Source organism: Rhincodon typus, chromosome 19 (genome assembly GCF_021869965.1).
Source record: "Rhincodon typus isolate 14 chromosome 19, sRhiTyp1.1, whole genome shotgun sequence".
Taxonomy (NCBI): Eukaryota; Metazoa; Chordata; class Chondrichthyes; order Orectolobiformes; family Rhincodontidae; genus Rhincodon; species Rhincodon typus.
The window spans coordinates 43,777,159-43,794,488 of NC_063350.1; the positions used below are offsets into that span (position 1 = coordinate 43,777,159).

General features: G+C 42.0%; 1 protein-coding gene across 1 annotated transcript in view; it reads left to right on the forward strand.

Moving 5' to 3' along the window:
• Positions 1-5,962: 5,962 nt before the first annotated feature.
• fam210b (family with sequence similarity 210 member B) overlaps positions 5,963-17,330 on the forward strand; it is a 180,579-nt gene continuing 169,211 nt past the window's right edge. The window contains exon 1 of the mRNA XM_048608586.1: positions 5,963-6,157. Within this exon, the coding sequence (XP_048464543.1) occupies positions 5,963-6,157 (195 nt within the window). The remainder of the gene's footprint in view (positions 6,158-17,330) is intronic.

Below are 17,330 nucleotides of genomic sequence, written 5' to 3' on the forward strand. Positions count from 1 at the left end.
TGGCATAAAATCTACCAGATTTATTTTTCACCAAGATGACCTGTGGAGAGGATTCAGCATACAACACTCGGGACAAGTAGATTGTCTCTTTACAAAAGCCATTACAATTCCCTTTTCATTTTGTCAATAATGTATTTTTCATATAATCTGCCATTGTCCACTGAATCCCAGATATTCCTTTTCTGCAGCTCCCATGCCCCTTCAAATAATATATAACCTATCATATTTCAACCCTTCACTGTTCCTCTCCGGAAATGCAGTCAGGCCTTCTGAGCATTCGCAACACTTTATGTTTTTATTATCGGAATTGTATGAATGACTTTTGCAAGACTACTTTTTTTCAAAATATGCAGGCTTGACAATTGGGTATTGATGACACATAAGGCCTACCGGTGAGATTTGTCTCTTGCTCTGTGGGCTCAATATGAAGTTGATTGATATTTAATTTGCAAGTGGTCATGACTTAGGTGCCCTCCAAAGGCACCAAACTGACTAAGAATGGTAGAAGTTAACTTTCCCAAGGAAGATCTCAGAAGCTGATCAATTTCTTCCTTTTTAAAGGCATCAAAACAACTTGTCAAAAGAGTTTCTATATTTAAGAATTGAGACCATAGTCAGGATTTAATGCCTTTGGAAGGCTTTACATTTCCGAGCTGTTGAGCTGCGGGTACGGGGACTCAAAAGCTAGGCATCCCTTTATGACCAACTTTCTTTCTGAAGCTAAGAACTGAAAGAACTGTGGAGGCTGGAAAACAGGAACAAAAATAAAAACAGAAGTTGCTGGAAAAACTCAGCATGTCTGGCAGCATCTGTGGAGAGAAATCACAGTTAACGTTTTGAGTCCAGTGACCCTTCTTCAGTACTGGAGAGAAGTTCAGAATTCCAGTTCTGAAGAAGGATTACTGGACCCAAAACGTTAACTCTGACTTCTCTCCACAGATGTTGCCAGGCCTGCTGAGATTTTCCAGCAATTTCTGTTTTTATTTTTGTTTCTTTCTGTAGCTAGTGTCCTTCCATTGGACACAGTCTCCACTTTAACCACAACATAACACAAGTCTTTGAATAGAAGACTTGTTTTTGCATTCTGACCCAATTACCATCACCACCATTTCAGTCCCTCAATCATGTAACACAAGAGTGTTGAAAAGGTTGTTGATTTCCAAACAATTTTATAATGATGTCTTTTCACATTATTTGATGGGCTTTGTATTGTTTCCAGCACGAAGAGGGACTCATCGTAAGTCATCGCAGCTGGTGCAATATTTCACAAAACTAATTATCAACGACATTGTTAAAGTCTACAGCATGCCAAGGTCATTGCTGCGAATAACATCACAGACACTTGCACGTTGAAAAATCAGATGACTCATTACCATCAGAAAATCTGACAACTGTATCTACAAAGGTTTGTACTCATCACTGATCTGCACTGTGGGAAGAAACTAGCACACAGGTTGTTTGGAGTAGATTTCTTTTAAAAGGAAAGAATATTTGCATCTTAAATTTCCTTGTTTTTGTTTTCAAAGCCATTTACTTGTTGAGATGACTATCTACTTCTATGCTAGATCACTATAGTAGTATTAGTTACAGGAATATTTTACATGGAAAACAGCAGGTCTAGAACTTCATCCTCTCTGAAGTCAGCGTTCATCGGCAGCCTGTAGATTTATTTAATGAGGCAGATGATTCAAGAGTGGCGAAACCATCAATTTGTAAGGGAGTACTCTCCATAAATGACATAATCCAAATGGTCCATTAGAAAAAACATGACATCAGCATACGAGAACTTGAAGACAGTCAGAGGACAAAAGGGAGCGTAGTGGCCATCATGAAAGAGAAGCTGCTGGGGAAGCTGAAATGTTTGAAGGTGGATAAATCACCCATACCTGACGGACTACATTCCAGGGTTCTGAAGGAGGTAGCTGAAGAGATTATAAAGGCTGTTGTGGTGATCTTTCAGCAACCACTGGAGTCAGAGAGGGTCCCAGAGGACTGGAAAATGGCTAATATAACACCCCTGTTTAAACAGGGGGAAACATGGCAGACAGGAAACTATAAGCCAGTTAGCTTGATCTTGGTCATTGGTAAGAATTTAAAGTCCATCATTGAGGATGAGATTGCGGAGTACTTCGAAGTACATGGTAAAAGAAGGCTGAGTCAGCATGACTTTGTCAAGGGGTGGTCATGCCTGACAAATCTATTGGAATTCTTTGAGGAGGTAGTGAACAAGTTAGACAAAGGAGAGCCAGTGGACGTGATCTATTTGGATTTCTGACACCCTTTGACAAGTTGCTGCAAAGGAAGCTGCTAAGTGTGACAGGAGCCCATGGTGTTAGGGGCAAGGTACAGGCATGGATAGATGATTTGCTGGCTGGCAGAAGGCAGAGAGTGGGAATAAAGGGGTCTTTTTCAGGATGACAGCTGGTAACTAGTGGAAATCTGCAGGGGTCAGTGTTGGGACCACAATGATTCTCATCATACATGGACAAAGGAACTGAGGACATTGTTGCAAAGTTTGCAGATGACACAAAGCTAGGTAGAGGGACAGGCACTGTTGAGGAGGCAAGGAAGCTGCAGAGGAATTGGACAGGCCAGGAGAGAGGGGGAAAGAGGCAACCAATTGAAAACAATGTGAGAAAGTATAAGGTTATGACTTTGGTAGTAGAAGGCATAGACAATTTTCTAAATGGGGACAGGCTTCGGTAGTAGAAGACATGGACAATTTTCTAAATGGGGACAAGCTTTGAAAATCTGAAGCACAAAGGGATTTGGGACTCCTAGCTCTTAAGGTTAATATGCAGGCTCAGTTGGCAGTTAGGAAGGCAAATGCAATTCATTTTAAGAAGGCTAGAATATAAGAACAGAGATGTACTGTTGAGGCTGTATAAGGCACTGGTCGGACTGCATTTGGAATATAGTCAGCAATTTTGAGCCCCAAAACTGAGGAAGGATGTGCTGGCATTGGAGGGTATCCATAGGAGGTTAAGAAGAATGATCCTAGAATTGAAGGACTTGTCATATGAGGAGCGTTTAAGAACTCTGTGTGATGGAGTTTAGATGGATGAGAGGGGGACATAATTGAAACTTACAGAATGCTGAGAGGCTGGGCAGAGTGGACGTGGAGAAGATGTTTCCACTAGGCGAGACTAGGACTCGAGGGCACAGCTTTAGAGTGTAGGAACGATCCTTTAGAATGGAGATGAGGAGAAACTTCTTCAACCAGAGGGTGGCTTATCTGTGGAACTCATCACTGCAAAAGGCTGTGGAGCCCAAGTCATTGAGTGTATTTCAGACAGAGATAGATATGTTTTTGATTAGTAAGGGGATCAAGGATTGCGCAGAAAACATATCAGCTATGATCAAATGGCAGAGCACACTCAATGGGCCAAATGGCCTAATTCTGCTCCTATGTCTTATGGTCTAAGAGAAATTTATTTTTTAAAGAAACTGACATAAACATATAAGGAAATCTTCCACTTCCACCAATCATACTGCCACAATCTATCCATTTATTAAGTCTGTAAAATCTCCATCAAATCTGATAAAGGTGTAAGAACGTGGGTGGGGAAACAGGGCATCTTGGGATCTCATAAAAGGATAAACCATAACTAACAATTTCCTCATGACTTGGTAACATTAAGCAGAATTTCATAGAGGCCTGAATGACATGGGCTATTGTGAGAAGTCCAGTGAGGCCTATTTCCACATCAGGAGCAGATTGATGCATCTTTTAATTCAGTTATGGACATCGAGGTGAGATTCTCACTACTGAGCAGTGAGTTGCCTATTAAGAGCAATTATTGTTTGTTAACAATCCATTTAACTACACATCTCAGCTCATTACTATGCAGCTTCTTACCTTACTACCCACTGTGAGAAAACCGGACATTGAGAATTCTCAGTATGGAAGTCAGAGCGGGAACTTAGTGATTTCAGATCGTCACAGTCTGCAAAATCTCCATGTTGGTCACCACACAACAATTTTACATGGCGCGATCCACGGGCACCAGCCTCAGGTACCCCTCAATATTTGCCAACACCTCTGGTTTTTTATGGCACATCTGTGATCCACTCACAGAAAAGCGAAAACATGTGGACTAGCATTGCAGGGTGCACCAGTAACTAGCAGTAAAAGACTACCGCAAGGACATTTTTTTGCTGCAGGAGCTGCCAACTATATTGGACCAGGCTGCATCTCAGACCTGTACACGTGCTTGCTTAGTGCCTACCTGTATGCTCCCAGCATCCATGTGTTGCCTTCCTTGCCTTACCATGCTTTGTTATTAGAATGTTGATGCTTCAGCCAGAGTCACAGGCTAACAGTCTATTACCCTACTGACATTGTCTTTTACACAAGACACACAGATAAGCTGTTGTCAGCAGGAATCTGTCTGTGAGGGACACATCTTTCTGAATGGTGCTCTGAGATGTCAGTCTTACACCTAGAGCATGTACCAGCTGCATGCCTGGCAAACACTGCACATTTATTCAACCAAATGGCCAAGACAAATAGTGGGTGAGGTCTAGTCCTCAGTCCAGTCAAATGGGTAGTGTGCAGTCAGTCAGGGCATCCCCGTACCATCAGTCATGGACACAGGCCAGAGACTTGGTCATGGTCAGTCATTCACTCGGGTTGGTCACAATCAGGAGATATATCGAGCTTCAGTCTGGGGAATAACCAGTGGTCAGTCTGTAGGGACATCACAAGCAGTCAGGTGAAAGACAGCAGTCAGAGTTTGGTCATTCATGTCTAGGAATTGCTCAGAATCAGCAGAGGCCTTGGTAAATTACAATCCTGGAGGTCTGTGTATTGATCATTGAAGGTGAAAGGGAAGTCTGTCGGGGAAAGGATGGTTCATTGTTAGATGAGGTGGGGCAGTCAAGACTAGTAGGGGAATAGCGGAAGAATGCATTGGAGTTCAGAGAAGGATGCTGGTGGGGACATACTCAAGGTATGGGGGCGGTATAGGTAGATCAGCTTTACAGCATATTGTAGGCTAGGGAGAGGTTTATTGGCAGTGAACACCACCATGGCCTCCACAGTGGGAGCATAGAATAGCAGTATGGGCATCATTGAGGTGTATGTCAGGGGTCAGGCAGGACAATGGCGGGTCTCCATATCATGGAGAAGTGGTTGGAAATGGGCTGTGGGAAAAGTGTATGTGGAGAATTTAGCGGGTTATCTGGTGATTAGGCCAAGTCAAGTTGCTGGGGTGTCCACCATGAGCTACCTTCCCTGTTAACACTTTCCATTCTCTAGATGTGAAATATAATTAGAAAATGACTAGGTCAATGCCCAGGGAGAGCACAGTCAATGTCACTTTAATGGGCAAAAGCAGCGGATCCATTGTCTGCTAGATGCTAGGACATTGAAAGGGCAAACACACAAAGCGTGGGCTTGCAAATTGCTACTACATTTAATTTGTGATCGTTTCATTACCCATTTATAATGCAAGCAGAGTGAACATACTTAAAGTTCAAAAACTGGTTAAAAAAATGCACCATGTCATCAATGCTTGTAAATTGAATACTGGCACCTCAAGTTTGCAGATGTTAGTGGCAGTGACTTAAAAAGAGGGCAATGCTGGCCAAAGACTACCCATCAATTGGGAAACTCCTAAGTTTGCTGTGGGGGGCAGATACAATCGCTTCATTATCTGTCACATAGCTATCCCGGTGGACTGTACTGAATGCAATGAGAATTTAAATGTTTGATGAGGGAGCAATCCTCTCTTGGTGGTTGTGAAGGTGACAGCTGTTTTGAATGTCTATGAGACAAATTCCTTCCATGGAGCCACGGGTGACCCTTGTAGAATTTCTCAGTTATACACCCACAAATGCATTAGGACAGTGGCACTGGGTTGTTTCATTTTCCAAAGATGGGGTCAGTGCTGCAGTCTGCTAGCAGCATTTGGGACCGAGCTGGTTTCCCCTACATACCATCAACTGCATGTACGTGGTCATGAGACAGCTGCATTACAACACTGCAGAATTCACCAACAGGAAGGGATTCCTTTCCATTAATATCTTAGTGGTCTATGATCTCCATTACCACTTCCTGGAGGTATGTGTCTGGTACCCTGCCATCTGCCTGACTCCTACTTTCTGGAACACTCTCATGTACCCGGAGTATTTAAGGATCCAGGAACATTACAAGGTGAGTTACTGGGAGACAATAGCTACCCACAGTGACCATGGATGATGACACCATTGGCCTGTAACTGATGCAGAAGGCAGGAACACTTCGACCAGGGCTGTGGTGGAATGGAAAATAGGGCTGTTGAAGATGTGGTTCTGCTACATGGACTAGTCTGGGAGTGCTCTCCAGTTCTGTCTGGGCAGAGTGTGCCACATCCTGGCATACTTTGCTCTGCATAATTGGAGCAGGCCATGAGATGATTTGCTGGATGCTGAGGAATTGGGAAAATGGGAGTTGTCATCTGAGGAGGAAGATAGGGACACCGAGGAGGAGGAAGCTCTCCTTGCCCATGACAAAACTTAGCTGGGGTGCTACAAGCCTGACAGTACCTGAAAGATACCTGATTCCAGTCAATGAGGGCTGGGTGCATCAAACCCTCATGGAATGGGAAATAGTCATTGGCCATCATGCCAGCATTTGACGTGAATGTGGAGGTGAACTGCAGCCTCTATTTGTTTTGTTTATGTTTGATTTTGCTGGCTGTAAACTAAAGATCACTTTTGGAATTGTCTGATTGCTTGTCTTTATGTGAAAGTCCCCTCGTGGTCATGACAGGATGTGAGTGTCCAGTGGACATTGGTGTTGGAGTAGTGTTGACCTAAAGAGAGTCATTATTTGCGATTTAGCTAAGGTCAAGTAAATTATCTAACCTATGGCTAGGCAGTTGAATTTCCTGGATTGTTTCTCAATCCAAGGTCTAATGAGATCTCTCACTTCATATTACCAAAATCATCTATTTTGTACTTACTTTGCCTTTATGGTGTCCCTCTTTCTTGATTCTAGCCCCAACCTGCCACCAACATTCTGTCTAAGCTGTGTTGCTGCACATCTCGGGTGAGTGAATTGGGTTGCATGTGTGACAGAGCTCCAACCATGCCAACTATGTGCTGTGAACAGTGTGGCTTTGAGACTTCTGGGCCATTACATTGTTGGTGAGGGGCAATGCCAGATTGCCCGCACTTGTCAGGTACATGGCAGCCTTTATAAGGTGACCGGGTACTAGGGGTGTCAATCTTTGAGAAGATATCCAGTGACTAGTGGATTCTTCTGGAATGACACATGGTAAGCAGCATCCTCTGTCATTATCTTACCAGCTGCGGTACATGAAGGCTCATATATGGCAGCAATTTCCAAAACCAGAAGTCAAAGACATGATCGCCGTACATGGAGCACCAGAGATGTGCAGCAACACAGCTTAGACAGGATGTTGGTGGCACGTTGGGGCTAGAATCAAGCAAGAGGGACACCATTGAGGCAAAGTAAGTACATAATAGATGATTTTGGTAATATGAAGTGAGAGATCTCATTCAACCTCGCATCAAGAAACAATCCAGGAAATTCAACAAGACTTGCATTAAATCAAAAAACCCATAAGATTCAGCCCAATTTCTACTCTACTGATGTAACTTGTCCCTAGTTGCTAACACGCAATAAACTGCCTCTTGTTTAAGATGAAAGTCTCTTCTCGTTATACTACATACTAGGCTCCCTGACCACTTTAGAACACATAGACCCTGTACACTCAGCCATAATGACAGTGGTTAGCATTGCATGTCCCTGCAACTTGGTGTCTGCAGTGGTCATCTGAAGACTTGATCTTGCTGCACTATTATGACAATTATTATTTCCTGTGAATTCACAAAATTTGCTGATATTTGCTGAAGTGTAATTTCCAAGCACTGGGGGAGGAGATATCCCTAAACACCTTTACCATTACAGGGAACTTGGGTTTCTTCAGCAGGAGACCCATTCGGAAGCTAGAGTGACTGACAGAATTGGCTTCCTTAAGAAAGAGAGACGGTGGCCCAAGAGCTGACAGGTCTCCCACTGGGTACAGGTTACAAGGGGGAAGTATGTGGTCAGCATGGAGAATTGCTCCAAGATCACTGAGGATCACGAAGAGGTCAGAGCAGAAATGGGGTGGGGGGGTGGGGGACAGCAGAGAAAAACCTTCCCAATCTCACAGGAGTAGGTTCGAAGGTGAGACTAGACTTACTCATTTTCGTGAGTTGCTTATCGCTTGGCTTCCTGTTGTGATCCCCACTTCTTGTTGGAGGCAGGTGCACAATGTCAGTAGTTATCTGCCAAACAGCTATGGACATTCAATGGGACACCACTTAAAGGCTGATTTGTGTGCAATGTGTTACTGTTGTCAGGAGGATCCCAGCATCAGAACTGCCCCTGATGAAGCCAAAGACCTTCAGGTAGCAGGAGGCAAGCCATCTTCTCTATGTACTCCTATTTTGGAGCCAGTGGCATCAGAAGGCCACATTCTCATCCACTAGCCATCTTGCATCTTAAGGCACCTACACTGTCGCTACATGCTTCAGTGGTGCCCACCTATTCTGGGGTTGGGATGGATGGTGCTTTAGGCCATTCATGTCTGAAGGGCCTCTCACTGAGTGTCCAGCCTCAGGAACCCACATGATTTCATTAATTCAGTGGTGAAAATGGAGTTGGTCATTAATTCCTTAGAAGTTTGTACAGGAGTGAAGAATGCAGCTACCAACCAACAGACCTCAATATTATCCCAACTAATAAAAATCTTCAAAAATCAGATGGTTCCACTCGGAGAGGCAGGGACAAATGGTCACTGGGGGTAATCAGGGATGTTGTGGAGGGAGTGATTCAATCACAGGTAGAGGTTTGATCCTTGACGGTGTGGAGATCTAATTGTCAGGGCAAGAGAGTGGTCCAATTACAGGTTCATGGGAGAGGTGGGTGGAAATACCCCTGTTCCTCCTTGCCCACACATATTGTTGCAAACCCCTACCATGCAGCAGTTCTCACCATACTTTAGCTGTTCAGTTAAGTCTGAAAGACAGATAGACTCTGAAGAATGCAGCCTTATTAAAACATTTAAATAAGCAGCTTTCTTCCAGATGGCAGGCCATCATAGACTTTGGATTCCCTTTAAAAGTATTTCACCATATCTTGTAATAATATCCCATTGTTACACTATTGTAATGAAGTACCAAAGCCTAAGATGGATATTCAGTGTTGTTGCTTTTGCTGCTGTAAACAATTCAGTATCATTCAATCAACTACATTTTTAAACAGAAAGGCAAAGTATACTAATTTAGCAGCTTTAAAGGGAGGTACTTCAATGATTCATTGAGTAAATATGTTTTACACCATGGTGTTAGTTATACTGGGCCAATCCTGGTCCATGTGAAGTTGCCTGATATCAACCAAAGCAGCGCGGGTGGATGCTACATTTAGTCTCAGTGTCCCACAGCAAGAAAACAGGCTGGGTTTCAGTTCCTGATGGTTATCATTTGATGACCTGCTGGAAAATACGCATGTGTGGCTATAAAATGAACATCCAGCCAAACAGTAATGGCTCCACAATCACATGATTTGCTAAGGCTCCCAGTCAGGTTTACACAAAGATAAATCATTTGTAAAGGCAGTTTATCAAATCAATCCCAAACCAGGAGTGAACGTTTCTTGGGGAGGATTTGATTGACAGGATTCCATTGGCTTGGGTTTTGCTGCAACAATAACAGACAGTGTCTTAGTGTTCACCATTATTGCTGGGTAAAACTGATAGTATTCTCTGGTGTCAACATATGCATAGTTAAATTTCAAACTCCAGAGCTCCTTCACAGAAAAAAATCTATTTCAGTTTATGCTCATAAAATCTGCCTAAAGATCAACTTTAAGTAATTACAGATGACAAAATAAAGATAGGTGAGTGAAATCTGAGCTTTCAATTGCATAGCAAGTGATAAATAACGATGAACGATGACTTTAGTCATGAAAATTAATTTTATAAGTGTACAATCTCAGATGAAAATTGATAGCACGGGGTTTTTTATAACCATTGCTAGGCAAATCGTGTGCATTTCTGAATGACAGAAAATGTTGTGGTCACAATTTCCCCACGCACGATTCTTCATCGATCTTACAGCTGAATGTAACCTATATCTGAAAGATAATGGCCAGAAACACTCTGCTCTGGGAATCGGCATTGTCATTGGGAGCAACCCAATGCAAACAAATTTCTCCCCCGCAGAGATTAAATTGAAGGAGAAATGGGAGGCTTATGATAAATGTTAGGTTCTGAATACAATACCTGTAAGACAATTTATCCAGTTGCCTAACGGAGAACAGATCTCAAATACAAAAGTGTAGTCAGGTCATTAAGTTCAGCATGGCATTCAAGTCCATAGCCTTGCTGGAACCTTTGGCAATTTTCATTCATATTCACACCATCATGATTTTCAATTCGGGATACCATACTTTAGAAAGGACGTCAAACTGTTAAAGAAAGGGTGCAGTCTGGATTTGCGAGGGATAATGGACATTACGTGAATGTAGAGAAGGTAACGTTGTTCACCTTAAAGCAGAGAAAGCTGATGGAAGATTTCATAGATACACTCAAAATCATTCATGGTTCTGATAAAGTAAATGAGGAAAAATTGTTTCCACTCTCAGAGGAGGTCAGGCACCATCTGTGGAGAGAGAAACAGAACTAAAAGAGCTCATTTCCAGAAGGCATTCAATAAGGCGCCATGTAAAAGGCTATTGCACAAGATAGAAGCTCATAGTAATGGGGTAATATATTAGCACCAATTGCGGATTGGTTTACATACAGAAAACAAAGAGTTGGGATTCACTGGATTTTTCAAGTTGGAAAGATAACCAGTAAGATCAGTCCTATGACCTCAATTGTTAATCATCGATATTAATGACTTGGAGAAAGGCCAGAGTATAATGTGCCCAAATTTGCTGACAAAAATAAGTGGTAGAGCATGTTATGATGACGACATTAGGAATCTGTGAGGGGATACAGACAGGTTGAGTGAGAGGACAAAATGTAAGAAGGTGTGAGATGCTTTAATAGGAAGGATTAAAATATAAGGGAGGCAATGGCCTCATGGTATTATCGCTGGACTGTTAATACAGAGACCAAGATAACATATGGGTGTTCAAATCCCGCTAAAGCAGATGGTAGAATTTGAATTCGATAAATTTCTGGAATTAAAAATCTAGTGGTAACCATGAATCCAATTGTTGGGAAAAACCCATCTGGTTCACTAACGTCCTTCAGGGAAGGAAACTGCCATCCTAACCAAGTCCGGCCTACATGTGACTCCAGACCCGCAGCTATGTGGTTGACTCTTAACCGCTCTCTGGGCAATTAGGGATGGACAATTAATGCTGCCCAGCCAGCAACGCCCCATATCCCATGAATGAATAAAGGGAAAAAAGTAGAAATACTTCAAGAAATGCAACCTACGTGCTCTCGTGGGGGAAGCATGAAAGATTAGCATGCAGATAGAGCAAGTAATTAAGAAGGCAAATAGAATTTTGCCTTTATTGCAATGAACTTGGGGTTTTAAAAAAGGGAATCCTTGTTCCTACTGTAGGGATGAGGTGTCACCTGGAATACAGTGTACAATATTGATCGCTGTATTTAAAAATAGGACATCTTGTCATTGAAGACAGTTCAAAAGATATGCACTGGGTTATTCCTGGGATGAAAGGATTCCTTTATCAAGAACGGTTAACCTGGTTAGACCTTTATTCATTAGCGTTGAGAAGAAAGACAGATTATCATATTGACACATACAACATTTTGAGGGAACTTGACAGGGTAAATGTCAAGAAGATGTTTCTGCAAGTGGGAAGAATCTCAAATTAGGAGACAGTTAAAAGTGAAATATGAAGGAATTCTCCTCTCAAAGGATAATGAATTTTCCATCCCCGAGAGTTTCAGAAGCTGGAAAACTGAAAGTATTTAAGGAAGAGATAGACAGATTTTGAAATATCAAGCAGTGACAGCTCTGGGGTGTTGGCACAAGAAAGGAGTTGAGGCCTGAGACAGACCAGCTAAGATCTTGTTGAATGGTGATGCAGGTCATGAGGGGATGAACATCACGCTCCTCTTCCTATTTTTTATGCTGTTATGTTTTTTTAAGTTCTAACATTTCAGCTCTATGTTGATTCATCAGCAGGTGTTGCAGATCAAAGGCCTGAAAAGTTAAGTCCATTTTTCTCTCCACAGATGCAGTCAGACCTTCTGAGTGTTTCGAATATTTTCTTCATTTTAGGTGCATTGTCTTTCTCTGGCATCCTTAGGACCACCACCGTGAAGCAGCAGGATGTGTAGTTAAAAGTTACAGCAACTATTATCACAAACTCCATTAAAAGTATTTTGGAACTGTTGTTACGCTGGTTGATATTTCTTTCATTATCTGGCATTTACAACTTAAGGATCAGCATTCATGGAGTTTCCTGAGTTCTCTACCATTCATGAAACTTTCAGACTGAAGTCCTGCTCTGAACATCACGGAGGAAGTGTAAGATCTTTACTCTTATTTTGGAAATGCATGGTGGTAATAAATAACTTGCAAGTGAAATAACTCCGTGGAGGTCAGTATTCCGTCACCATGTCACATTTTCTCCACATGTGCACTGTACTTGACACTGGTCTGTCTTCCTCAGGGCCAACTCTCAGAACGAGTAGATCCTCTGACACTCCTGTTTATCGGTTAAGCAGAGCCCCCTGATTGGACCAGGTTAACAGCCCAATGAGGGAACTCACATTCTATGAGGTCCACCTGGCTGACTGAGTTACAGTCACTACAGCAAGTTGAGTAGGGATGAGTGAGAAACTAAAAGGAGTCATACATATTTTTGTACTTTTTCAGTTGCTACCAAAGTAGAAATGAAATTGCTGAGCTTCATCCATCCTCTGAAAACCCTAACTGCCAGTGAATTCAAATATGTTATCGCAGCATGATGCATTGTAACTCACTTTTGTTGTTTGAAAATGTTATAATATCATGTATTTTGGGGGGGAACAGAATATTTCGGCAATCGTCACAAAAAGCACCTTTCATCAGACCTGACCCAGAAACTCTTCTGGACATTATGACTGCGTTCAGTTAAGGTGCAGCGCAGCATGTATCAACACAAGAAATGTAGAGAAAAGGATATGTAAGAGTACTTTTCTTCTCAAATGAATACCCTGCTCCTCAGACAAAATTATACTTTCACCAGATATTTCTTTTGAAAAGCTCAATTTTAGTAGAATCTTGGAGATTTTCAGTTAGAGCTAACCTGTCTGTTTGGCCCAAGATTTAGAGTGTTGCTATGGTGATATTCATTCTGTTAAATGCCCTAGGCCAGCTACTTTGCAAACAGTGAGAATGTATTGCTTCAGAGTAGCTTGACCAGCACTCTGGAGCCAGATTAGACTACAAAACCTTTGTATCCTTGGCCAGTGCTGGGATTCTCTGGAAATCCTGCGGCTGTCCAAGGTTCAAGGAATATAACTGCTCAGCTGGATCACAAGAGAGGCAAACAAAATTAGGTAGTTACTGACAAGACACACCACAATGGCTTCCTACCATTTCACAAGCTTCCAACTGAGGTACACTCAAAGGTCTTATCCAGCCAATTCTGCCACAGAGGCTAGCCATACATGGAAAATATCAAGCAAACGCTTGTGGGCTTCCAGCGGTGGTGGTGGGGTCCCTCATTCAAAAACATTCAGTGCTTGATTGAGGGACCTGCATTGAGTGCTACCCTACTGTTCTTACTGTCAAACCCGCTCCAACCTATAACCTACCCTCCAGCCATCACTTACCTCTTCCCTGGGATCTCATGATGACCTGAGTCCTCCAGTACACGTCATACCAACAGCAACCACTGCTCTTCCAATGGCATTGCTGTTCCATTCAACTGCAAGTTCTCCACGGGCAGGGTTTCTGCTGCCGAGGCCTTTAATCCCAGGCAACTGTCTGCTGCTGGCTTGTCAAATGCTTGAGTGGAAGAAACGTGGTGGGCCTTCTCTAAAGGAAAAAAATGAGGGTCTCTCACCAACATTCCAACGAGTGGCTGAGTCCCTCACTGTGGCATAAGATTCTGCCCAATAGCTGAATATCTAGTCCAAGCTTCTTTATAGTCTTGAAAGCTTCAATGAGATCACCTTTCATTCTTCTAATCTGCAGAGTAAATAGACCTTTATATCAGACCCACTTTCAAATTTGGAATCCCCTTCCCCAGATGTCAGATAGGAAATCCATCCTCCCCTGAGGTCAGGATCAGATCCTGATTCCACAGGAGTTCACCAAATGGAAAGGTTCAACAGATATTTATCACATCATTTGATATGTACAAATATTACAGCCATGGGACACATATGCTTCTAGGCTAATATTAAACTATTCAGTTACAAAGAGTAGCACACTTTCATCAGCATACCCTGTCCATGGTAGCCTGAGTTAATGTGGAGTCTGAAATGTTTCTGCCCTCAGGTCACATGCTATGATACAGTGATGAAGGTATATTGCAAACTGTTAGGGCTATCCGTACTGAAGCAGTACAAAATGGCTGAAAGTGGTTCTCAGTTGACATAAAATGGCTGAGGAAGATTTTTAGCTGAAAGAACAGGTTCCATGTTTAAAGTTAACCTATAAGTTAGAGTAATTGTAACCTTCATGAAAGCAGTACTTTCAAGGTGACAAGGTTAAGATAGCACACAAAAGGGTCTTATGAAAAGCATACAATGCACCCTCTTGAAAATAAGCCAATGCAGCTGCTCGTATAGATCAAATGGGTTGCTTTGCCCTAGATGCTGTCAGCTTTTTGTGCTGTTTTATAAGGTACATCCTTGAGAAATGCTGTTGGGAGCCTCAATACCAGACTGGGCCAAAGCCTGGTATTGATCATGGGATAGAAAGGAAGGGTTTTAATCTGAGAAATTAATCAGCCATATAAATATTGTGGCACAAAAGGAAATCAGAGGCTGGCTATCCTGTGGTGAACAACTTGAATCCCCAGAGCCTGTCTACCATCTACATGGCACAAATCAGGACTATGAACATTACACCCAACTTTCCTGGAAGTGTACAGCTCAACCAGCACAAAAAGCTGACACCATCCAAGGCAAAGCAACCCATCTGATCGCACTCCATCCTCCAACTTAAATGTTTACTCCCACTTCCAATGACGCACAGTGATCTGTCATATACAAGATGAATGGCAGAAGCTAAGGTTCCTTCAACGGTCCCTTCCAAATCCAAATTGAAGAACAAGGGCAGAAGAAGCATGGGAAAATCACCTGCAAGCTCCCCTCAAAGACACTCAACATCCTGACTTGGAATTATATTACCATTCCTTCACTTTTGCTAGATCAAATCCTGGAAATTCCTCCCTAACAGCGCTGTTGTTTACTAACGCCACATGGACTGCAATGGTTCAAGACAGCAAGTCACTATAGCCTCCTCAAGGACACTCAAATAAAAACAAGACATCGCAGATGTTGAAAATCTAAAAAAAATCAGAAAACACTGGAGAAGTTCAGCAGGTCCGGCAGCATCTGTGAAAAGGGAAACAGATTAACGTTCTGAGCCCAGAGCTCAAACTTGAAACATTAACTCTGTTGCACAGATACTGCCAGACTTGCTGAGTTTCTCCAGCATTTTCTCTTTTTACTTCCCAAGGCAATTGAGAACGGACAAAACATGCTGGACTAGCTAGTGACATCTACATCCTGTAAAACAATAAAACAAAAATAACTTCTGATAACCGTCGTGTACTTTTAGAAAAAAGATGAGTTTTTAACCTATGGTGCCCAACACCTCTCCATTGTTGGGGTTTTCCTCCCATCATGCCTGGGTTTTTTATTGTAGACTAATTACTAAAAATTGATTGACATAGTTGGCCAACAAGTCCATTATTCAATCATGCAACTAGTAGGATGGTAGAAGGAAAACCAGATGAATATTGGCAAAGGCAAGACATTATTGATGTAGGAAATCTGTAAAAACTGGAAGCATTCAGACAGCATTGTAGCAGCCTTAACTTCAGAGAGACTTTGGGCATTTTTCATGCAGATACCTCTATGGGCTCTATTCTGCAGCTTCACATTGGCAGGCCACCATACATGTGCTAATGTAAAATATGACATTGTGGCATCAGGTTGCCAATTTGCCATCATCCCAACAGTCTCCAGTAGTACATAAGATAGGCGAGAAAATTAGAAACCAGTTCACCATTTTGAAACAAAAGACAAGCAACAAATTTGTTAAAAAAAATCAGTTTTGCGTTGCCTTCTCCATCTTTCAATGGACACACGAGAAGAATACTGCAAGTTAATTCCATTACGTTTAAGGTGACAGCACAATAGCTGATGAAAAGATTGGCAAATAGGACCAGGAATACATATAGCAGCAGTCTTTTGCTGAAGGTGGTAGTATTCAAATGTTAACAGACTTTTTTTCAGTTTCCATCGACGAGAAAGCAATTGAAGATAGAGTGAAAGAAAGGTTGCCTTTGAGTTGGTGGCAGAACCATCCTGTGATCCATGGTTTAAACAATCTCCTGCCTGACAAACTGCACTATAATTGCTCTGATTGGACAACCAACACTTGATTTGATGGAGGGGCGTGGTCACAGGAGCAAAAGAACCATGCATGTTCCATTCCATCTCTTACCACAACATAAGATTCAGTCTGAGATAGTAGGAACTGCCGATGCTGGAATCTGAGATAATAAGGTGTGGAGCTGGATGAACACAGCAGGCCAGGCAGCATCAGAGGAGCAGGAAAGCTGACATTTCGGGTCTGGACCCTTCTTCAGAAATATCTCATGTTCCTAAAAGTATCACACTCAGGAGTTAGTCCAAGCATGAACATTGCTGCAGTAACTTGATACCTTTTACATATTACTAAGCAACATTTGAGAAAAGGAACAATGTTCTATTCTTCACAATGTCATTAATAAAGACGTTACATTTTCACACCATCTTTACAACCTTCTACAATTAGAGGAAAAAAATCTATTTAAGTATATTAACGTAAATTAAATTATGCCATAAAGTACCATTACATTTTGTCTAAAAATGAGCACAAACATGCTTGACTACTCAAAGGAATAAATCATGAGAAATAGTTGGAATCTGCAAAGTTCTAAATAATTATAGGATTTCAATGTTCTGTGGATTGGTCTGTTGTGAAAGCTCAGTATGTCCTCAACAAACATAATCAATCCATTACTATAACCAGAAAGCAATATGTAGATCAACCCACAAATATAATTTTATAGCTGGTGTGTGTAAGCAGCATCTGCCCTATAATGTAAAAAAGCTCTGGCATGATAGGCAATGCATGCAACT